This window comes from Cimex lectularius, unplaced genomic scaffold, assembly GCF_000648675.2.
Source record: "Cimex lectularius strain Harlan isolate CLEC.00 unplaced genomic scaffold, Clec_2.1 scaffold22, whole genome shotgun sequence".
In the NCBI taxonomy this organism is placed as follows: Eukaryota; Metazoa; Arthropoda; class Insecta; order Hemiptera; family Cimicidae; genus Cimex; species Cimex lectularius.
In genome coordinates this window covers 1,098,098-1,121,882 of record NW_019392657.1, presented here as the reverse complement: position 1 = coordinate 1,121,882, position 23,785 = coordinate 1,098,098, and the positions used below count along the sequence as shown (strand labels likewise).

The window sequence follows — 23,785 nt, the reverse complement described above, 5'->3', positions numbered from 1 at the left end:
AAGGAATATTGAGCACTGGTGTAGAGTGAATGAATGTGTGAATGGATGGATTTAGGATCTTAAAGTTAGATGCAAAGTAGGCACCTTTGGCAATGATTCGAAGGAACCAGAAAGACTGGTTTCTTTGGAGGTTAAAAACCAAAGTTCGTAGTAGTAGTATTGAGATAGTTGTTTCGTATTCTTTCATTCTGTTGGCCAAATCTTTTGACCAGTTCAGCTCGCCTTTTCAGTTCTATTCTTTTGAGCCATGGGTGGAGGTAACAAGTAAACCTTTTGTCGATGTAAAGTCCCAAATACGACATTGGTCTCTTGTAGAGGAAAATAGTTGCAGTTGGAGATGCGATACGGCGAATGGTGAAGGTATTTCTTGAAACATTCTTCCAAACAAGAGAAACGATCCTGGAGGTTTCTTAAGGCCAATGTTGAAAAAAAGAATAAATACAAATTATATTATACAACCTGGAAGTTAGTCTTAGGAAGAACGAGCTCAGTCGTACGCACTACCAAGTCATTCCCAACGTGACAGTCTTAATATTTCTGTAATTAGTATTGAACTTTTAATAGCCTAAAAACTAAAGTTTTCGAGGAAGAACTTTCGATGCGGATACAATACCGTCAATATTCAGACATCTTAACACAACTGCGAAGCGTCATACGCTAAAATTCATAGTTATTTGAAAAGCATTTCAAGTACAAAGGAAGTCATCTCGCACGTGCTAGTGTTCAGCATTCCAAATGTCTAAGTCTGCAAGCACGCATATAAAAACGGATTTTTCTCCGGTCACGTAAAACCAAAGCTCCTTTAAAAAGGTCCATGGTCATCGAGGACGACAACGGATGCGCATGGGCGGAGCCCAAACACGGAAACACATTATTTTCCACTGCTCCAAATTGAACATGGAAAATCGCTATAGAGTTTCATGAAAGAAAAAAAACTTTTTAATCGTTAATATTCAAGATAAATGATCATGTAAACATTAATTACATCCTAATGATTGTACAAGGAACATGTATTACAATTTATGTGGTAAATAAATTGCATGTTCCTATAAAAAAAATTATGAAATGAAATAGAAATTTGGACGAATATCGAGGTGATAGACAAAACTACTCTGGAAGTTTGGATCGGCAGTAGGGATACGCATAGAAATGGATCTATGGTGGGGATCGTGGCTATTCGGCTAGAAGCACCAGCACGTGACCCAGAACTCCAGAAGTGGCCGGTGCGTTAGATACTCCAGTCGCGTTCTGTCCTCGGTGCGTAACTTCTGCTGGAATTCCGCCGATCGACCCTGGCGATGCAAACATGATGGAACAAATAGAGTTGACCACCGAGGAAATGTGAGTTTATAAATTGATCTTTTAAGCTTTAAACTGTTCTGCCTATGTAATGCACAAAATTGTTTTTTTTTTTTTTAATATCAAAGAATAGTTTTCCCATAGAAAATCGTGATCCCGACTTAATGACCTATATGGTCGATGAACTAAATGTCATAGGATAAATCTATTAAAAAAAAATATTTAACTTAATCAAGTCAAAATATATCGCAAGGTAGTTTTATTGATTACTGATAATTTAATAATTTTGACTGCTTTTATTACAGTCGATAAAGAATTAGCATAATGAAGGCATCATGAATTATTGTTTTAAGTGTCCCTAAAGACAAAAGTGAAACGTTCCAAAGACTATCACAACACTATGACAATTAATGGTTTTATTGATGTCATCTGACCTTGAATGTTGTTTCTCATAATTTATACTATGAAATAAGATCTGTAAAAAATAATCTAATTTTTTAAATGTTTATATTTTAGATTTCATTGTTTAAGCTGCAATTATCACAAATGTTTTCCAACTGCACCGTATCTAATCATTTCAACTTTCATGATAAAGCTAATTTAATGAAAGAAAAAAAAACTGGTTTTATGTTGTCAACTGTCACAGAAAAGTTAACTGTTGTATTAGATAACGCAAATAGGGCAGACCAGATGATCACAGCGAATTGTAAATTGAATCAACTCATCCATCGACCAAGATTCAAGTTTTAGGTCGTCGAACCGAATTATCAATTAACACGTGAAATACTGTAAATGGAAAATAATAACACAAAGGCGGACAAAAACGCGCAGTCAATGGATACGGGATGTCATCAATTACAAGGTTTATGAAGATTTCCGGGTGCACTTGTTTTTCAAGTCGAACTTTACCTGCTTTAAAAATGTTTTAAAATTATTCGAACAAGAAAGCTTCAGGTAGCGGATATGCCATAAAATCACAGGGAAAACATTCAGGGTTGCAAGAAGTTAGTAATAAAATAACTACAAGCAGTAATGATAAAAACAACAAAAAATGTAAAATGAGATTAAAAAACAGGTCATTACAACAAAATTGTTACTGTACATTTATGACATTTGTCAAGAAAATAAATTTTTGGTTTCGTGGCAAAATTCAGACGTTAAATGCGATAAATTTTAAACGCATACAAATAAAATTTTAGTAGATAAGGGCAATAAAAACATCCTTTGTTCTAAAACTTTCTTTCTGCAATTCACCGGAACTAAAATGCTATACAAATTTATTTTATGGAAAAAAAAATAGCGTCCCACTTTTAGATTACTTATATCAGTTTAATATATATTGTATGTTTTTGGTTATTTTCATTGTAACAGAAATTTTGAATTTTTTTTTTTTTAATAAATTTTTCCTTTTGAACACAAGAAAAATTTTCTGATGAGCGATTACACCTCGAAATCCGGATCAACATAAAACCAGTTTGTCAATCCAACCTTTTCAACTATTTTATTGATTAGATTGTTTTTTTTTTTATAATTTTGTAAGCTGGCGAAATAATTTGAGTCGATAGGGCGAAATGATAAAAACTGTTTTTATGACTGATTTCGACCTACTGGAACAACTAAATATTCTGTTTTTTGTAAATTTTGCTTTAATAAAAGAAAATCTTTCCTTGATGACATTTTAGATTTAGTGACACATTTAAGGAAACTTTCTTCTTTACGCTTTGCCACAAACTTTTATGCATGTTAGCTTTTCTTTTAATCTACTGTCCAGAAACGCCAGAAGTTTGTGAATTGGCAGATATCAAAATCTAAAAAACCACAGACACATTTCTTTACTAGATTTAAACATAGATGAATAACCGACAAAACAAAATTTTCTATAAAAAATATTGGCTCAACGTAATCAAAACATTGGTAAAATCCGAAAAAGCTAATATTGGCAGAAAATGGAATAAAACCTTCGTTCAATTAAAAAGTAGAACGTTATTTACAATTATTTTCTATTAATTAATCTTTAATTAAGGTTTTGGTTGGGATAAAAAAAGTCAGTGTCACGAGCTGGATTCGAACCCACGACCTTCGGCTAAATACACCGCAGCTCTACCACTTGAGCTATCGTGGCTTCGATTCACTTCAAATAACGTCTTGCAAAGAATTTTGTGCGGGGCACCCATCAAGCTGGAGAATCATTCTTTGTCATTGTTGCAGAGAAACATAATCTAATAGTGTTGGTAAAACCTCCTAAAAATTGAGGAACTGAGCACCTTTAAATTATTTTCGTAGAAATAAGGCCCAATTAATTTATTTTCGAGAAGTCCACACCAAACTTCGTGTTTTGTATATAACAATAAGTTCTTTCAATTAATTAATCTTTTACGTAAGGTTTTGGTTGAGATAAAAAAGTCAGTGTCACGAGCGGGATTCGAACCCACGACCTTCGGCCAAATACCTACCTCTACCACTTGAGCTATTGTGACTTAGATCCACTCGGACACCTGCGGCATATATGGCTGATGGTCGTGGGTTCGAATCCCGCTCGAGACACTGACTTTTTTTATCTCAACCAAAACCTTAATTAATTGAAAAGAATTTATTTGGTCAATCGGACCACGAAACCTAATAGAAAATTTAAAATTTGCACCTAGGTGCTGATCTAGGAAGGGTTGTTTAAGCACTTGCTATCATCATGAGATTTATTTCGTTTACTTTGACTGTTTCTTTTCTAAGTTTTCCTTTTCCACCTTTATTCCTGTAGCCTTGTCCCCCACCAGTTTGGGTTCAAACGTCCTCATTCAACTGTTCAGCAGTGCCATCGCGATCTAGACAGCATCGCTACAGCTCTCGAGAAAAGAAGTGCTGCTTTCGTGTATTACTAGATGTGAGCAAACCTTCGATCGTATATGGCATCGGAGCATTCGAGCTTAAAGGTGTCCGCCCTTTTACTTACTACCTGATCTGCTAGATATTTTCAAGTCATTAGTGGAATTGTGCGAGATAAAGGCGAAAGAGTGTTTGGAATTGGAAGTCCTGGCGGAAGTCAGCGACACCAATGACCTGACATCCCTGGGCATTCGAGGAATAGAGGCAATGAAAAGGTTGACATGTTGGCCAAAGCCAACTTGGACACAAAGGTCCCGAACCCTACTGTATGCATCGTCCTTATTTGTTTCGGTTCTACAATTATTTGAAAAGTTTTTCATCAAGTGACAGAGAAAATTTGATATTCAATCCAGGTAAGCTTCATTTGAGGAAGTTTTCTCGACATTGTCAACTCTTGAGCAGCAAAGCATAGTGATGATGAAATACCTAGACCTGTCCTTTGTTGTTGCGAATTGTTCAACATAACCATTGAATATTGGACTTTTTCGCAGACTGTTGAACAGTGGACAGACATGAATGATAAAGCCAATTATAGGCCGATTTCTTCTATTTCTGGCTTCTGCAATTCTTCCAGCGGGTTTTTCACAAGAGGTTGACTTTCTTTTCGTCAATTCGAATTTATTAATGGGAAATCCACAACTGATGGATACTTCTACCATGTAATTTATATATATAACAGTCAGGATTTAGTATGGAAAGTAAAAGCTCTTTATTTTGATCTAAGGCTTTCGATTCTTTCGACTTTAATATTTTATGCAGTAAAGTCGAGTTATGGAAGAATGAGTGGGACTAGAGTGGATTCGTCATTCGTATCCGACAGAACCACTTGTGTTTGAATTGAAGCCAAATCATCATCCGGTCATTTAACTCAAAATTTGCCCAATTTGGCAAAGGAGTTTCTCAGAGATCAATTATCTCCTAATTTTTAATTGCTACAATGACTTGCTCAGCGTTTTACTTTCAGAGGATGTTCTTGTGATTTATGTAAATGATGTGTATCTTCAGAGGTAAGAACCCGATGCAGGTAAAAGAAACTACGGACAAGGATCAAAGAATGTCTTGGTTTATCTTAAACAAACCTTGATTTAATTTTAACAAAAGTAAATCTTTGCCGTTTCATCTTTTTCCAGTTTGTCCTTTCGCTCCAATTTTAAAGATGTATGGTTGAAGAGATTGATCGTTACAGTTTTTTTATTTAATGTTCAGCTTGTTTTAAAATAGTCAACTCATACCTAAGTCTTGTATAAGAAATTTGCCTCTTCATGTTACACTCATAAATAACGAAGGACTCATCAATAAACTAAAAATGATGCTACCAAAGCAGTCGATATTACCAATTCCTACCTAACTGACAGTATAGTCAAACAAGGAGGTCAATGTTCAGAATTAAAAACAATAAATGCAGGAGTGCCACAAGGTAGCATATTAGGTCCACTTCTTTACTTGTTATACACCAGTGATTTTCCGAAAATAGATGGAGTAAAAATTGCAACGTTTGCAGACGACACATCGTTGATATCAGTAAGACCGACTATCAACCAGTCAAACAAAATCCTTCAAAATACTTGTAATACGATAAACGAATAGACAAAAAAATGGAAATTCAAGCTAAATCAGTTCATCTAATCTTTACAAACAAAAAAGGCAACCATGTTCCGTCGATCACAATCGTTGGAACTACTATACGATACAGCGATCCAGATAAATATCAAGGAATGACCTTAGATGCCAAGATGAGATGGAAAGTACATATGAAGAAAAAAAGAACAGAAATAGGTTTAAGATATAGACAGCTCTACTGGTTGATAGGACGTGGCTCCAACCTTGCTACAAAATAAAATATTATACAAACAAGTCTTATTGCTTATGTAGATATATGGTATTCAACTATGGGGTTGTACCAAACACAGCAATATCAAAATCATACAAACACTCTAGAATAAAATTTTACGTATCATGGTTAATCCACCGTGGTATGTAAGAAATGTCACGAAATACAAAGATTTGCCGCTAAACATTAATCTCGCCTCAGACAGCCCGAGACTGTGGAAGCGACCAACCTCCTACATAACCCTGTGTGGTGTTTAGTGATCGTTAGTTAATGATTATTTGGTGATCGTGAGATGCTGTCTTGTGTGATGTAGGTTTAGAAAAACAACACAACACGACACAACCGTGACTACACAGAAAACGCACACGCCCTGAAGATGATCTAAATAAAGATCGAAACGTTGGCACGATAAAGAAAACGTTTTTCTAAACCTACATCACACCAGACCGCATCTCACGATTTCTGAATAAATACCTTCTCAAAAAGACAGTTCCTACTCACAGTAAGATGTTTTGCAACGTCCGGATTTCGAGCCCTTTAGCTCATCATCAGGTTGAAGTACTTCTACAACCACATTCCAATTAGCAGCTGATTTTTTTAATGGCGCTCAATTTGAACATGCGAAACGCGGAAATTATAACACACATAAATATTATAATAGTAAATACTATATATTACTATTAAATATTATTTAATTAATGCTGTCTTGTGTGATGTAGGTTTAGAAAAACAACACTTAACACGACACAACCGTGACACTACACAGAAAACGCACACGCCCTGAAGATGATCTAAATAAAGATCGAAACGTTGGCACGATAAATAAAACGTTTTTCTAAACCTACATCACACAAGACCGCATCTCACGATCTCCAAATAATCATAAACAAGAAAAAATACTCTTTTAAAAAACAACAATTTACGGCAATGGAAAATCCGTCTGCTTGGAGTCGAGATTACTGATAAAATATTGATAAAAGGTAATGAAATAACCAATCAAATATAATAACATTCTCTGCGTTTCGTAATATAATCAGAAAGTAAATGAAAACAAAAAACAAATAAAATAACCTAGTGAACGCAGAACAAGACAGATTTATATACAATTTGTCTTCTAATAAATCAAAAATTGAACTCTTGTACCAGCTTCCAGCGGTAAAACCAGGCGTGAATTTTATTAGCTGCAGGCTTGGCTCATTTAAAAGTTTGACTAGGCTTTCTTCCGAAAGAACAGCACTACCCAAATATGAAGCACGCATCTCAGACAGAATGGTACATTTAGCCAAGAAGTGCACGATGGTTTCCTTTTCCATTGTACTGCAGCCTGTCAAGGGGTAGAGTTAAGTAACAGAAGTTCACCTCGGTGTTTGAAGAGCTAGCGGAGAACCCTCAGTTTTAGTGTTTGTAGTGGCCTCTACATAGTTTCCACGATACCGCTAGATGCCACTACGACTTATGGAATGTTCTCGCCCTCCACTCTGCAGCCAATCAGAGTAGAGCCCTTCCTTGTATAAGCAGGGGCACTGCCCCGCTGGAATCAGGCTCGTCAAACGACGAGGTCTTATGCATCACTAATATTCAACGACCTCAGACTCCGTCAGCCCGAGGAGCTATGGAACATCGTCGACGACAGCAAGAGTACTCGCAGCATTAGCCTGATCCTCGCCTTCTATACACAGCCGACTTGTCCATTAACGCCAACTGCTGCCACTCGGCTAATTGTTGCACTCCAGTACCTTCGGCCACTGTGGAGTCAACCGACTCACGGCCCCCTCGGACCTTAGCCAACCAGTCACCACAACCAACGGCGCCACGCACACGGTCTCGGAGCTTATACCTTCGTCGCGGCATCTCTCAACACAACACCGACCCTTATCAGAGCCATAAAACTCAAATGTTCTTCCGTGTTTCTCATTCCTCAAGCAGAACACATCGAGATTTCCGTCGAGCTTCTTGTGCAGAAGAAACCTCTCTGGTGCCAGCGTTCGCTCCAAAAACCTCATGCTGTCATCAGACCTATTCTGCCATCCATTCAAAAATATTGTCCCGAGAGAATCGGAAAGAAGGATGGTATCTCTCTGACCGAGAACTCCTTTCATACCAGAAAATATTTTTGTTTATTATCTCCAGCTGTTTCTGTATTTTCTCACATTAGCTACAGCGTGGTTTGCCGGGGACTGCCGGCCAATGGAGAAGGATATATATTATGCAGGGTGGGCGACCAAGACCCGAGGGGTTAAATGCCTGGGTAGACTCGTACCCCATCCCTAAAAGGTCCGGGACTTGGTCGGCTCACGTGTCCTGCATAAACCTCTTGGACTTGTTCACAAACCCCAAGATTTTGGACCATTTTATCTCGGGGAGTGATTTGGTGATGTCCTCTCCTTCAAAGATTTCAAATCTAGACCTAGCATACCTATCACATTCTGCGAGGTAGTGCTTTGCCGTTTCTTCTTTTATTTCGCAGAAGCGGCAAAAGGGATCTGGTAGGATACCCATTACGAAGAGGTGTCTTCTCAGTGGGCAGTGGCCCGTCAGAATACCTATCAGCCTCCTAATTCCCTTCCTTGAGATAGAGAATAGCCATTTCGATTCTGCTGGTTTGATCGCCTTAACAAACTCTTTCGATTGCCTGTGTCCGGGGGATAAATTCCACTCCCTAAGGAATTGTTTCATGCCCCAGTTATTGATACTCTCTTTCGCTGTGCTCATAGAGTGAGGTAATACCGGTTGTGGCCCGACAAACGCAGTATTAGAACCTTCTTTGGCTAGGCCATCCGCCTTTTCATTGCCATGGTGTCCTTTATGTGCTGGTATCCAAATAAGGGTCACCTTATTCTCAAACCTGAAAGAGATCCTATTGATAAGATCTATAGTTTCCTCCACCAGTCGTGAGGTTGACAAATCTTTTTGTAATGCCCTAAGACTAGCCTGACTGTCAGAAAAGATTTTAATATCTTTTCCCATAATTTTATTTTCCATAAGTGTTCTACAACACACATTGATGGCCCAGATTTCCGCCTGAAAAACGGAGGTGTTATTGCCAAGAGGGGAGGAGATGCTGATTCCTAATTTTGGTATGTAGATTCCTGCACCACTCCCTCTACCTTTGATAAGTGAACCATCTGTGTAGCAGTCTATGTTACGATGGTCATCATCCAGACTATAATCATAATCACAAGGGGTGACTACCTGAAAGTGCTTTTTCCCCGAAGGGGATTTAATCTTTTTATCACTAACACTTAATAATTGACCATTAACCTTACTCAATAGTTGAGAGATTTTCGAGTGACCTATGTTATTGCACTTATGATTCCAGCTGCCCTCGCTAATTAATCTGTAGCAGCTGATTAGTGCTCTGACCTTAAATGGAGAAGGGTGTTTTCTCTTCAAAGGAGCCGTACTTAAATTTAATTCGAAATGAAGGACACCGTGCAGACATTTAAGTCTGGCATTCTTACTTTTCCGTGTATATTGATTTTCTTCTTGTGCTGTCATGTATACAAAGCTTCGGCTACTTATAAAATAAACGGTGATTTTTTTCGGCTATAACACCATAGAGAGTAATCAGTTGCAGGTACCATCTACCAAGTCTACAAAAGCGGCACTTATACCCAATGTTTTGGGTGTTAAGAATGTTTTATTAAATTACCATATAATATCAAAACTTCGGCTTTTAAGCATTTTTTTAAACATAAAAAATGGTAGATATCAAAAACGTTTTACTCGGTAGATGAACTGTCGTAAATTCACCTTGACTTGTATGTCATTTTTATATTTGTTTTTGAATTTTATGGCTAATTTCAATATTAAACTACCGATCAATGTGGAATAAAAAAATAATTGGTCAAACGGACCACGAAATTAGTGAATTTAGTGAATAAAAAATAAATGTAAATTCACTTTAGTTATTTCGTGTAAAGACTGGAATATTTCTATTTTTGTTTTTGAAAGAGGCAACATGTCCTTCCGCTCGATGTCATTGGCTGTCAATTGATACATTTGTGCTAATGTTCGCAATCCATCACTACAATTGTTTTGTTTACGTCCCGCAAGAATACATTTTGCCATAAAATCCTAAAAAAGCTTAATAAAATTCGATTAAATCGGTGTGATCTTATTCTAATCTGGGATCATTTTGAAAAGAAAAGATTCAGTTCAAAGGTTAAAATTGACCAAGAATTTTCCCATTCGTTTGAACGGCGAATTTCATCGTTTGTTTAGACGTATTCTCACAGTACTAAATTTTTTTTTTTTTGGCACATCGGGACAAACTTTACTGCTTGCTCAATCTGTACTTCGAACTGGTTTTGCTATAGTTCAAGGACTGTGCCAGTTGTCGTAACCAGTTCTTAAGCTCACATATAATTTTATTATCGAAAAACATTGATTCTTCACTTTTTTTTTGGCAATAGAATAACCAATTGCATTACCTCAACTCCTGACGGCTATTCATGCACGAATCATAAAAAATTTTCTATCATTCTATAGATGTGGGTTGTTAAGCTAGGTATGTTTACGGTTTCCATGTAGTCCATCCAGTGAGAACCCTCCATTAATTTAATTCTTAGAGCAACATTTTGGACTACATGGAACTTTGCAAATCGTATGAGCAGTGATAAAACTGACGATTGTCCAATGAATTACTAATAAAATGTACTTCTTTGTCATCGTCTTGACGCTGTTTCAGTATCAAACCATAGTTTTTTTCGTTTTACTTTCATTATTATGCACACTAAAATATTTTTATTAGACCAGCATTAAAAAAAACGTTATAAAAATAATGACACTATCTCATCTTTAAAAAAACACACGTTGCTTTCAATTATTTTCTTTTGGGCAAAAAAGTTCAGTTTTTCAATATCCAGACCATATTTTTTTCGTTTTACTTTCATTGTGGATTATGTGTAGTAAGATATTTTTATTAGACCTGCATTAAAAAAAAGTTATAAAAATAATGACACTATCTCATCTTAAAAAAAAACAAAAAACGTGCTTTTAATTCTTTTCTTTTGGGTAAAAGATTATAAAAAGAAGGCAAAATTAGTGTAATCCTTTTATTCCAAAAACATTAATTTGTAAACCTATCCACAATGGAAATTGACTTTCAACTTGTCTCCTATGGCAAAAAAAGATTCAGTTGTTTCAATATCCAGATCATATTTTTTTTCGTTTTACTTTCATTGTGGGTTATGTGTAGCAAGATATTTTTATTAGACCTGCATTAAAAAAAAAAAAAAGTTATAAAAATAATGGCACTATCTCATCTTAAAAAAAACGTTGCTTTTAACTCTTTTTTTAAGGGTAAAAGATTATAAAAAGATGGTAAAATTATTATAATTCTTTTATCACAAAAACATTGATTTGTAAAACTATCTCCAATAAAAATTGACTTTTAACCAGCCTACTGTGGCAAAAAAACGATAAGAAGGTAAGAATGACACGGTTCCTTTCTTGACAAAAAAAAAAGAAAAAAAAAAGAAAAAGAAAAAAGGCTTGTAACCCTTTCCCTAATATTTAAATAATGATTACTACCCAAATCCGTTTCCTTTTTTTTATCTTTTCCTATTAGGAAAGGGTTAAAAGACATTGTTTTTTGCTAAGATGGGATTGCTTCATTTTTTGGCTTTTTTTATTGCTATTTACATATTTTTATCTCTTTTTTTTTAATGCAGGTCTAATAAAAATATCTTACTACACATAATCCACAATGAAAGTGAAACGAAAAAAATATGGTCTGGATATTGAAACAACTGAACTTTTTTGCCACAGGAGACAAGTTGAAAGTTAATTTCCATTGTGGATAAGTTTACAAATTAATGTTTTTGGAATAAAAGGATTAAACTAATTTTGCCTTCTTTTTATAATCTTTTACCCAAAAGAAAAGAATTGAAAGTAACGTTTAAAAAAAAAAAAAGATGAGTGTCATTATTTTTATATCTTTTTTTTTTAATGCAGGCACTATCTCATCTTAAAAAACGTTGTTTTTAATTCTTTTTTAAGGGTAAAAAGTTATAAAAAGATGGTAAAATTATTATAATTCTTTTATCACAAAAACATTGATTTGTAAAACTATCTCCACTGAAAATGGACTTTCAACTTTCTCCTATGGCAAAAAAAGTTCAGTTGTTTCAATATCCAAACCTTTTTTTTTTCGTTTTACTTTCATTGTGGATTATGTGTAGTAAGATATTTTTATTAGATCTGCATTAAAAAAAAGAAAAAGTTATAAAAATAATGACACTATCTCATCTTTAAAAAAAAAGTTGCTTTAAATTCTTTTCTTTTGGGTAAAAGATTATAAAAAGAAGGCAAAATTAGTTTAATCCTTTCATTCCAAAAACATTAATTTGTAAACCTATCCACAAAGGAAATTGACTTTCAACTTGTCTCCTATGGCAAAAAAAGTTCAATTGTTTCAATATCCAGACCATATTTTTTTCATTTCACTTCCATTGTGGATTATGTGTACTCGGATATTTTTATTAGACCTGCATTAAAAAAAAAACCTTATAAAAATAATGGCACTATCTCATCTTAAAAAAACGTTGCTTTTAACTCTTTTTTTAAGGGTAAAAAATTATAAAAAGATGGTAAAATTATTATAATTCTTTTATCACAAAAACATTGATTTATAAAACTATCTCCAATGAAAATTGACTTTCAATTTGTCTCCTATGGCAAAAAAAGTTCAGTTGTTTTAATATCCAGACCATATTTTTTTCATTTCACTTCCATTGTGGATTATGTGTACTAAGATATTTTTATTAGACCTGCATTAAAAAAAAAAAAACCTTATAAAAATAATGGCACTATCTCATCTTAAAAAAACGTTGCTTTTAACTCTTTTTTTAAGGGTAAGAAATTATAAAAAGATGGTAAAATTATTATAATTCTTTTATCACAAAAACATTGATTTGTAAAACTATCTCCAATGAAAATTGACTTTCAATTTGTCTCCTATGGCAAAAAAAGTTCAGTTGTTTCAATATCCAAACCATATTTTTTTCGTTTTACTTTCATTGTGGATTATGTGCAGTAAGATATTTTTATTAGATCTGCATTAAAAAAAAGAAAAAGTTATAAAAATAATGACACTATCTCATCTTTAAAAAAAAAGTTGCTTTAAATTCTTTTCTTTTGGGTAAAAGATTATAAAAAGAAGGCAAAATTAGTTTAATCCTTTCATTCCAAAAACATTAATTTGTAAACCTATCCACAATGGAAATTGATTTTCAACTTGTCAACTATGGCAAAAAAAGATTCAGTTGTTTCAATATCCAGATCAGATTTTTTTTCGTTTTACTTTCATTGTGGGTTATGTGTAGCAAGATATTTTTATTAGACCTGCATTAAAAAAAAAAAAAGTTATAAAAATAATGGCACTATCTCATCTTAAAAAACGTTGCTTTTAACACTTTTGTAAGAGTAAAAAATTATAAAAAGGTGGTAAAATTATTATAATTCTTTTATCACAAAAACATTGATTTGTAAAACTATCTCCAATGAAAATCGACTTTCAACTTGCCTCCTATTGCAAAAAAATGATAACAAGAAGGTAAGAATGACAGGGTTCCTTTTTTGAAAAAAAAAAAAAAAAAATGGCTTGTAATGCTTTACCTAATGTTTAAATAATGATTACTACCCAAATCTGTTTCCTTTTTTTTATCTTTCTTTTCCCATTACGAAAGGGTTAAAAGACATTGTTTTTTGCTAAGATGGGAATGCTTCATTTTTTGGCTTTTTTTATTGCTATTTAGGAAAAGGGTTAAAAGCCTTTTTTTGTCTAAAAAGGAACCATGTCATTCTTACCTTCTTATTATGGTTTTTTTGCCATAGGAGACAAGTTGAAAGTCAATTTTCATTGTTGATAGGTTTACAAATCAATATTTTTGGAATAAAAAGATTATACTAATTTTGCCTTCTTTTTATAATGTTTTAAGCATAAAAAAAGAATAGAAAGCAATGTTTTTAAAAAAAAGTTGAGATAGTGTCATTTTTAAAATTAAAATGCAATTAATTATATTAATAAGGCTTAATAAAAATATGTTACTACAAATAATCCACAATGAAACTTATTTTTATAGATCTTTACCCACATAAAAAATTAAAAGTCACGTTTTAATTTATTTAAAATTTTTTTTTATTAAATTCAAATTGCAATATGGAGATATTGCAAATTTGAGATAAAGTTCCAAAATGGGGGAAAAAATATAGCCAACACTTCAAAATATTTTTTTTCAGAACTGCTGGTGCAGAACTCACCTCCAATGGGTGTATTTTCTCATCGAGGAAAAAGACCAAGGTCGCTATCATAGGAGCTGGCTTCACAGGTCTCTGTGCAGCCAGGCATGTCTGTTCAGAAGGATCTGGGATGACTGGAGTCGTTTTCGAACAAAGTTCTAACATTGGTGGAACGTGGGTGTACACAGATGAAACAGGGAAAGACAAATTTGGCATACCGATACATTCAAATCTTTACCATGATTTATGGTAAGCATTGGATTACAGTAAGAAATCATCTCCTTTTATAACAGTACAACCTAGTGACAGCAAAAATTGAGTTTTTGTTCAGTAAAATATTTGATCATTTGTTGCACGTTGAACTATAAACTTTGGCAGTTGTAAACCTGTAAAATTTAAGCTCTTAAAATTTTTTTTCTAGGACTAATTTACCCAAGGAAGTTATGGCATTTCCTGACTTTAAGTATAGAGAAAACGAGAAATCTTACCTTCATTCTTCTGAAGTTCTTCAATACCTCCATGACTACGCTGAAAATTTCAACCTTAGTCAACATGTTAAGGTGATTAAAATTTAATACATTTTTATAGCTGTAGATCTTCAATAAATACTGACAATGTAAGACACTCTAAATTTACCGATCCAAGAAAGAAAATTTACATGTCAAAAAATACTGTTGTATAAATTGATGGCAGTATAAGATTAGACTCTTTTTATATAGATCCAACTAATTTTCCCCTTACATTAAATTTATTATTATTTTTCAATTTAAAAAAAGGGGCAAATCGCCCAATAAAGGGTTTTGACAATTTCAGCATTTTTATCATTTTTTATTCATTTCTTTTGTTATAAACTGATTGTGAAAGCTATTCAAAATGAATAAATCATATAGTAGACATAAATAAATCTATAACAGTAGAAAATGGCAAAAAAAAGTGGCAAATCGCCTAGTTTTGGATATTGCGCTTTTGACAATTTCAGTACTTTTCAAATTTGTTATTTGATTCTTTGGTTATAAACTGGATATTCAGGCTATTTTAAGAGAAGAGATCATGTACTAGTAATAAAATGTCTATAATATTGGAAAATGGCAAAAACGTGGCAAATCATGTAGTTTAGGGTTTTGCGCTTTTAACCATTTCAGCACTTTCTACATTTTTTATTAATTTCTTTTGTTATAAACTGGTTATTCAGGCTATTCAAAATGAATAGATCGTGTAATAGACATAAAATGTCTATAACATTGGAAAATGGCAAAAAAGTGGCAAATCGTGTAGTTTAGGGTTTTTGCTTTTAACCATTTCAGCACTTTTGACATTTGTTATTTGTTTCTTTTGTTATAAACTGGTTATTCAGGCTATTCAAAATGAATAGATCATATAATAGACATAAATAAATCTATAACAGTAGAAAATAGCAAAAAAAGTGGCAAATCGACCAGTTTTGGATTTTACGTTGTTGACAATTTCATAATTTTTTACACTTGTTATTCTTTTCTTTTGCTATAAACTGTTTATTCTGGTTATTCAAAATGCATGGAACATATAATAGATATAAAATATCTATGAAAATGGAAAGTGGCAAAAAAAAAAAAAACATATTGCCCAATTTTGACTTTCGACAATTTCAGCACTTTTTAACATTTGTTATTAGTTTCTTTTGTTATGCACTATTTATTCTGCTTATTCCAAACAAATAGATCATATAGTAGACATAAAATGTCTATAACAGTGTAAAAGGGCACAAAAAAAGACCAAACCGCCGAATTTTTGCTTTTGCGCTTTTGACAATTTCTGCACTTTTTGCATTTGTTATTCTGTTCTTTGTTATAACCTGTTTATTCAGGCTATTCAAAATGAATAGATCGTATAATAGACGTAAATAAATCTATAACAGTAGAAAATGGCAAAAAAAGTGGCAAATCGCCTAGTTTTGGATTTCGTGCTTTTGACAATTTCTGCACTTTTACATTTGTTATTTCTGATGTACTATTTATTCTGCTTATCCCAAATGATTAGATCATATAGTAGACATAAAATATCTAAAACAGCACAAACCACCGAATTTTTGCTTTTGCGCTTTTGACAATTTCTGCACTTTATATATTTGTTATTCTGTTCTTTTGTTATAACCTGTTTATTCAGCCTATTCAAAATGAATAGATCGTATAATAGACAGAAATAAATCTATAACAGTAGAAAATGGCAAAAAAAGTGGCAAATCGCCTAGTTTTGGATTTCGCGCTTTTGACAATTTCTGCACTATTTACATTTGTTATTCGTTTCTTTTCTTATGCACTATTTATTCTGCTTATCCCAAATGATTAGATCATATAGTAGACATAAAATATCTAAAACAACGCAAAAGGGCACAAAAAAAGGCCAAACCGCCGAATTTTTGCTTTTGCGCTTTTGACAATTTCTGCACTTTATGCATTTGTTATTCTGTTCTTTTGTTATAAACTGGTTATACAGCCTATTCCAAGTGAAGAGATCATATAATAGTCATATAATGTCTATAACATTGGAAAATGGAAAAAAAAGTGGCAAATCACCTAGTTTTGGATATTGCACTTTTGACAATTTCACTACTTTTTAAATTTGTTATTCAATTCTTTGGTTATAAAATGGATATTCAGGCTATTCCAAGCAAAGAGATCATATAATAGTCATATAATGTCAATTGGAAAATGGCAAAAAAGTGGCAAATCGTGTAGTTTAGGGTTTTGCGCTTTTAACCATTTCAGCACTTTTGACATTTGTTATTTGTTTCTTTTGTTATAGTTATTCAGCCTATTCCAAATGAATAGATCATATAGTAGACATAAAATGTCAATAACAGCATAAAAGGGCACAAAAAAAGGCCAAACTGCCCAATTTTTGCTTTTGCGCTTTTCACAATTTCTGCACTTTATGCATTTGTTATTCTGTACTTTTGTTATAACCTGTTTAGTCAGCCTATTCAAAATGAATAGATCATATAATAGACATAAAATATTTATAACAGGGCAAAATAGAAAAAAAAGTCATATCAGCCAATTTGTCTTTCGCGCTTTTGACGATTTCAGAATTTTTTATATTTGTTACTTGTTCCTTTTGTTACAAACTTCCCATTATTTTTTAAAGTGTATTATATAGAGCATGTAAGTTTTCTTTGAGTTGGATTTCCTCTTGTTTTCACTGGCTTGTTGTTTTGAGACTCATGCCTTGTTTTTTCCCTGTATTTATTATGTCCTCCTATTTATTTTTAATGTGGCTATACAAGTATTGTTGCGAGGCTTCTTTTTTTATCAAGCACATTTGCTACATCATTGCCTGTAATTCCTTCCTTACCTATTTGTAGTTTCCAATTTTTTTTTTATATTCAAGCAGTTAAAGATAGGCATTAGATTTGTTCTTGAAGGCTTGGAGGAGGGCTATTAGAGCTGCCTGGCTACCTCATAATATTATTATTGAGATGTTAGTTATTATTTCATGTACATATGTTTCACGGCTAGCAAAATCGGCTTGAAAGATGGTTGTGTTGGGTCTTATGTTGTAAACATATTGCATTTTTGAGCAATCTATACCAAAAAAAGAGGTTTTTATTTTGTCTTTACATTGAGCACTCACTTCATTTATATATTTTTCAAAGTCTAGAATTTTTTCCTGATAATTCAAAGATTTTTTAACCACTTTTTCAACATTGACAGAAATTTCGGTATGGCCTGCATTTATTTAATGTATTTTTTTCTGTTGTCCGATGAATTCTCAATTTTTCCTATTATTTTAAGAGCACCAGTGATTCTAAGACATGCTATTCGTTGGGGTATTTCTAGCAATTCCTCTGCCTTTCTTTCTTCTATGTTTGATCACTATATGTTATTGTATACATGATCATGTAATGTCCGTGTCTGTAAGTGCAATTTAGGATCCAAGGTCTACCTCAAAGTCATCATCATATCCATTATGACTTTAGCACCCTGTCATGGGTTCTTTTAATGTGTGTATTAACTGAAGTACTTATGTGCTCCTAGGTATATCACTTCTTCATAATGCTTTTTATTTCTTAGTTTTGCAGGGATAGAGCTGTAAAATTTAACTTCGTTTTATTCACGAATGGCACTTTTGTTGCTTTTTAAGGGATTTATATTTTGACTCTTTTCCTAGCCCAATTTCGATTTTAAGTTTAAGCCTGTTTGCAATAATTTGACCAGAGCTTGAACAAATTTATTTCTGATAATTATGCCAACGTCATCTGCGCACCCTTATGGTCAAAAGCCATTGCAACTATCTTCAGCTATGTTTTTCAATAAGTTATTTTATTTAGAAGAAATTTTTCTTTTAACAGTTGAATCACCTAGTCAAATGCGTTGCTCCTTTAGGAAAGAGTTGGAGTGTTTCTGTAGTCGATCTTGTCACCAACGTAGAACATGTTAGTACCTATGATGCTGTGATGGTTTGTTCTGGGTAACTATACTCATTTAAGTTTCAGTCATTCTCATTTTGATCAATTTTAATTCAAAACAAGATTCGTTTATTTATTTATTTATTTATTTTTTTAGGTCAAATATAATTCCTGTTTATCCGAAGTTAGAGGGATTTGCAAAATTTTCTGGAAGACAGTTACACTCAAAGGAATTCAGGCGCGCATCAGCGTTCACTGGAAAACGAGTCCTGATAATAGGACTTGGGCCATCAGGCATCGATATTGCATATAAACTTATCGGACATGTAGAAAAAGTAAAATATAAAAGTGAAATTTAGTTAATTATTTTTGTATTTCCTACATAATTTAGTTGCTTTTCAGATAATTGTGAGCCACAATAAAGGGAGCAAAAATAAAGATCAGCCGGTAAAAAACAAAAAAGAAAGCCCAGTGAAAATGAAGGAAATCAAAGGAGTAACTCTTAAACCTGAAGTAGAGTTTTTAGAAGATAAAACGATTACATTTGTCGATGGAACGACAGAAGATGTTGATGTTATTATCTACTGCACAGGTTTCATTTTTTTCAATAACAAGAATAAAATAATGCTAAACTTACAAATCTGAAAAAAAATTTACATTATAACAAAATGTTTTTAGGATATACTTACCATTATCCATTTTTGACCAAGGATTGTGGTATTACTGTTGACCAGTGTGTATATCCATTATATCTACACTTTATAAACATTGAACATCCTACAATGGGACTTTTTGGAATTCCAAGACCTGTTCCTCATCATTATATGGTCGACTATCAGGTAATCATCTCAAATACATTTGATTCTTAAGTAACATTCATTTGAATATTTAGGTTAAACTTAAGGTTAGATTCACTAATTTCGTGGTCCGCTTGACCAATTAAATCATTACAATTAATTAAGGTTTTTAGTCGAGATGAAAAAAAGTTAATGGCACGAGAGGGATTCGAACCCACGACCTTTGGCTAGATACGCCGTTGCTATACCACCTGAGCTATCGTGACCTCGATCCACTCGGACATCAACTCCACTCTGGATCGAGGTCACGATAGCTCAGGTGGTAGAGCAGCGGCGTATCTAGCCGAAGGTCGTGGGTTCGAATCCCTCTCGTGCCATTAACTTTTTTTCATCTCGACTAAAAACCTTAATTAATTGAAACTTAAGGTTAGAAATTATTACGATGTGCTGTGAGCAATGTTGGTCTATTATGCAATTTCCGTATTATTTAGAGCTTGTGGCTTTTTAACAGATCTCAAAGCTCCTGTATCACGTGTTCCAGATTTGTGATAGGTTCTCAGGAGTAGGAATCTCAACCTGTACCAACAAAGGACATCTTGTGTTTATTCTTTTCTTTGCAATATGTGTCTGATCTTGTTTCTATCTGAATTTATACTCTGCAGTTTCCAGTATTTAGCTAACTAGGAAGACTTGTACTGTAGGGGAGAACAGGGTATTGCCGAACTTAATTCTGGACAATAGCCCATGGCTGAGAGAAAGTTGACAATACTGTAATTCAGTAGGAAAATTATTCTAGCTTCAATTGCTACAATCAGTTCTTGTTTCAATATGTATAAACATATTTATAAAATTTGTAAAATGTAAAACAAGCGATTTGACTGGCATTACTCTGTGGCACTCCCCTGAACCAAAATGTACTTAATTCTGTTGGTCGGGTGTAGTAGAAATTTCTTTTTTTACTTTTATGTAATTCTGCTTAATTACACCACTTAAATTATAAAATTCAAACAGGAATTAAATAGAATAAAATGCATGGCATACACTAACTACTAACCAACAAAAGTCATGAGACCTTTGGACTATATAAATTACTGATGTATTTAGTAACGTATAGCTACAAAACTACACTCTAGTCAACCAACATTAAAAAAAAAACTTAATAAGACTAAACCCATTGATAAAAACAAAGTTTTCCAACAAAACTCAATTTTAATTTATCAAAAATGCTCATTTGCATTCTAACCTGACTTTTTTTTTTAAACACGAGCATCCCGGGGAATTCGTTCATATGAATTCTGGTGTTGCAAATTTAACCACTGTTATCTGGCCCCTTGATGCTAAAAATGCAATAAAAAACGTGATTAAAAGGAAATTAAAAATAAATAAATAAAATAAAACGAAAAGGAAGGAAACGGTCAACAGAGAAGCTCTTACATATCAAAAGGGAGCCTTCAGAGGAAACGATTCATAGAATGGCCATCCTCACCTGATTAAGAATAGGCCATGCAAGGCTGACAAATTTGGGCCAAAGGCTGTGTATCTGGCATGTAATGAAAAGTTGTTTGATACCCTACCTAATTGAAGGGTGCAGTTCCATATAGAGAGCGTGTAGGAATGCCACCCGATATGAGAATTATGCTCGAGCATGACAGTATCTGGTCCACTGTTCCAAATTCTTGGAGGAAACATATTTTTAAAAATATATATAATAATTATTATGTTGCTAGTGTGTGTTGTGAGAGTGAAGGTATTTATTAGCGTGAATGTGTAGTCCTGTATGGCAGGAATTCATTTACTTATGGTTGGTTGTATTTGCTATTGGTTCTGCGTTTGAATCCAAGTATGGAATTTTAATTGATAATAAATTGAGAAAAACTAAGTAAAGTAATTCCTGTCTACCATTGTCAGTTAAAAAGCATTGGGCTCTGCTAGGATTCTTACCCAGAACCGTTAGCATAACAGTTGCAAGAAAGGGTCCAAAGAATCAGCAAACATGGTTGTTCTGCATGGCACTTGGACAGGAAGTATAAACAAAACAACCAAAATATGTTTTAAAAAATTAATTTTTTTGTAAAGTCGTTCTGGCTCTTTGTCTGTAACATCCAATGGCTAGTTTAATGTTAAAGGCCCTCCAAAATAACAGGAATTATTTTATTTTTTTATTGATGTAATTAAGGTTATACATTAAAGAAATAATAATTAAACATACTAACAAAATTTGTTTATTAATTTTAGATTCGGACATTTATAAAAATTCTCAAAGGTGAAGTGCAATTGTGTGAAAAAATGAATATGGAGAAGGAAGTAGAAGACCAAATGAGAATTAAATGTGAAAATCTCCCTAAGAAGTATTTCCACAGGATTAAATCGCAGGAGGAAGTGTTTGAATTTTTCAAGCAACTCGCAGAACTTGGACAACTGGATCCGGTCCCAACAGTATTAATAAAAGCGTTTTTCGACGCAGTTCAAAATGCCATTAGGGATTTCGAATTTTACAGAAAGTCTGTTTACAAATTTATTGATGATGAAAATTTCGTCGTTGTTAACCCTACGGTGGATGCACATGAAAGTAATACTATTGAATTAAACCAAAATTCCCAAGGGCGAGAAATCAATGAAAAGAAAGACGGAGAAGAGAGTAATAATAAATGTGACCAAAAGGCACACAAGAATTGTACACAAAATGTGGAACATACGATACACATATGTTAAAATTTTAATTGAGAATTTTGTGTTTACCCTAGATTGTGAGGATGTGTCACCAGTTGGAGGTTTCTCCCATCATGTTAGCCAATGACTTATATAATTTACTTACTGTAATGAAAGATGTAAGCGTAAATAAATACAAGTAAATTATATATAAAAAAAAACCCAGCTGTTATTGTGAATAATAGATTTTGTGAGAAAATGTATTCCATTATTCAAACCACACGTTCATTTCCTTGTTCTAAAAATCATGGCTGTCACTTGAGACTACTCCTATCCTCAACCAACAGTATTCGTGAACTAATCTGGCATCTATTCTGCCCTAGAGTCTTACTAAACATCTTCCAGACATTCGATCAAGTCTGGCACCATGGTCAACTGTGGAAACTCAGATCTTTCCATTCTAGTACGTACTATCTCATCCTACCTCAACCTCTCTCATCCATTCTATCCTCTCTGGTGTTCCTCAAGGAAGCCCCTTAGGTCCGTTCCTTTTATCAACATACTCAACACTCACACTTGCATTTGCTGTTGCAATCCTTTGTTCAAAGTCGATCCTGTACTAGCAGTTAAATTTCCTTATGACTACCTTAGAGCCCTGTTTCCATACATAGGAGTATGAGTGTTATCCTTTGGAAAGTACTTGAGAAGCTACTCATAATCAAAATAGATTTCTTTCTAGTACATACTAGCTCATCCTAACATCCTACCTCAATCTCTAACCCATTCTAACCTCTCCAGTATTGCCTCTTAGGTCCATTATTTTTCAATACAAAACAGGCCTCAACACTCTAACACACTCACATTTATATTGATGATGTTACAGAAATTCTCTCTTCAAAGTCGATCCTTACTATCAGTAAAATTTCCCAAAGATGACCCAAGAACTATGGTTTTATACATGGCGAGCGTGCATTATGCTTGGGAAAGTACTTGTGAAGCTACTCCTAACCAAAATTTCTTTCTAGTACGTACTAGCTCATCATAACATCCTACCTTGATCTCTAAACAATTCTAACTTCTCTGGTATTCCTCAAGGGAGCTTCCAGGTCCGTTACTCTAATGTAAAACAGACCTCAATACTCTAATATCCTAACCTAGCAGTTCAATCCCTCCAAGACCTTACAAACATAAACTAAATGGAGATTATGTAATTTCATGGGAGAACGGGTCAAATACTTGATACTGAACATAGACAAAAAGACAATTAATTAAGGTTTTTAGTTGAGACGAAAAAAAGTTAATGGCACGAGAGGGATTCGAACCCACGACCTTCGGCTAGATACGCCACTGCTCTACCACCTGAGCTATCATGACCTCGATCCTCGGAAATCAACTCCCCATCTCAACCCCACCTTATGAGTTTTCCCTCCTTTTGCCATTTTTCATGGCATCGATCAGGAGGTCACGATAGCTCAGGTGGTAGAGCAGCGGCGTATCTAGCCGAAGAAAGTGGGTTCGAATCCCGCTCGTGCCATTAACTTTTTTTCATCTCAACTAAAAACCTTAATTAATTGTCATGTATTAATTGGTCAAGCGGACCACGAAAGTAGTGAATTAATAGGCAAAAAGGTTAACTTGGAATCCAGAAACATAACTTAAAACGTTTTTAATGTCCAAGACTTAAAAAAAAACCTTTATACA

The 23,785-nt window shown here is 33.7% G+C and overlaps 1 protein-coding gene across 1 annotated transcript; it reads left to right on the top strand.

Annotated features, from left to right (window-relative positions):
- The first annotated feature begins 1,133 nt into the window (after nt 1-1,133).
- LOC106674242 (dimethylaniline monooxygenase [N-oxide-forming] 3-like) lies at nt 1,134-22,347 on the top strand. The gene is made up of 8 exons (XM_024224793.1): nt 1,134-1,341; nt 14,255-14,503; nt 14,676-14,814; nt 18,582-18,700; nt 18,796-18,973; nt 19,041-19,230; nt 19,317-19,477; nt 21,671-22,347. The coding sequence occupies exons 1-8, from the start codon at nt 1,307-1,309 to the stop codon at nt 22,145-22,147; spliced, it is 1,548 nt and encodes a 515-aa protein (XP_024080561.1). The 5' UTR covers nt 1,134-1,306; the 3' UTR covers nt 22,148-22,347.
- Nucleotides 22,348-23,785: the final 1,438 nt, after the last annotated feature.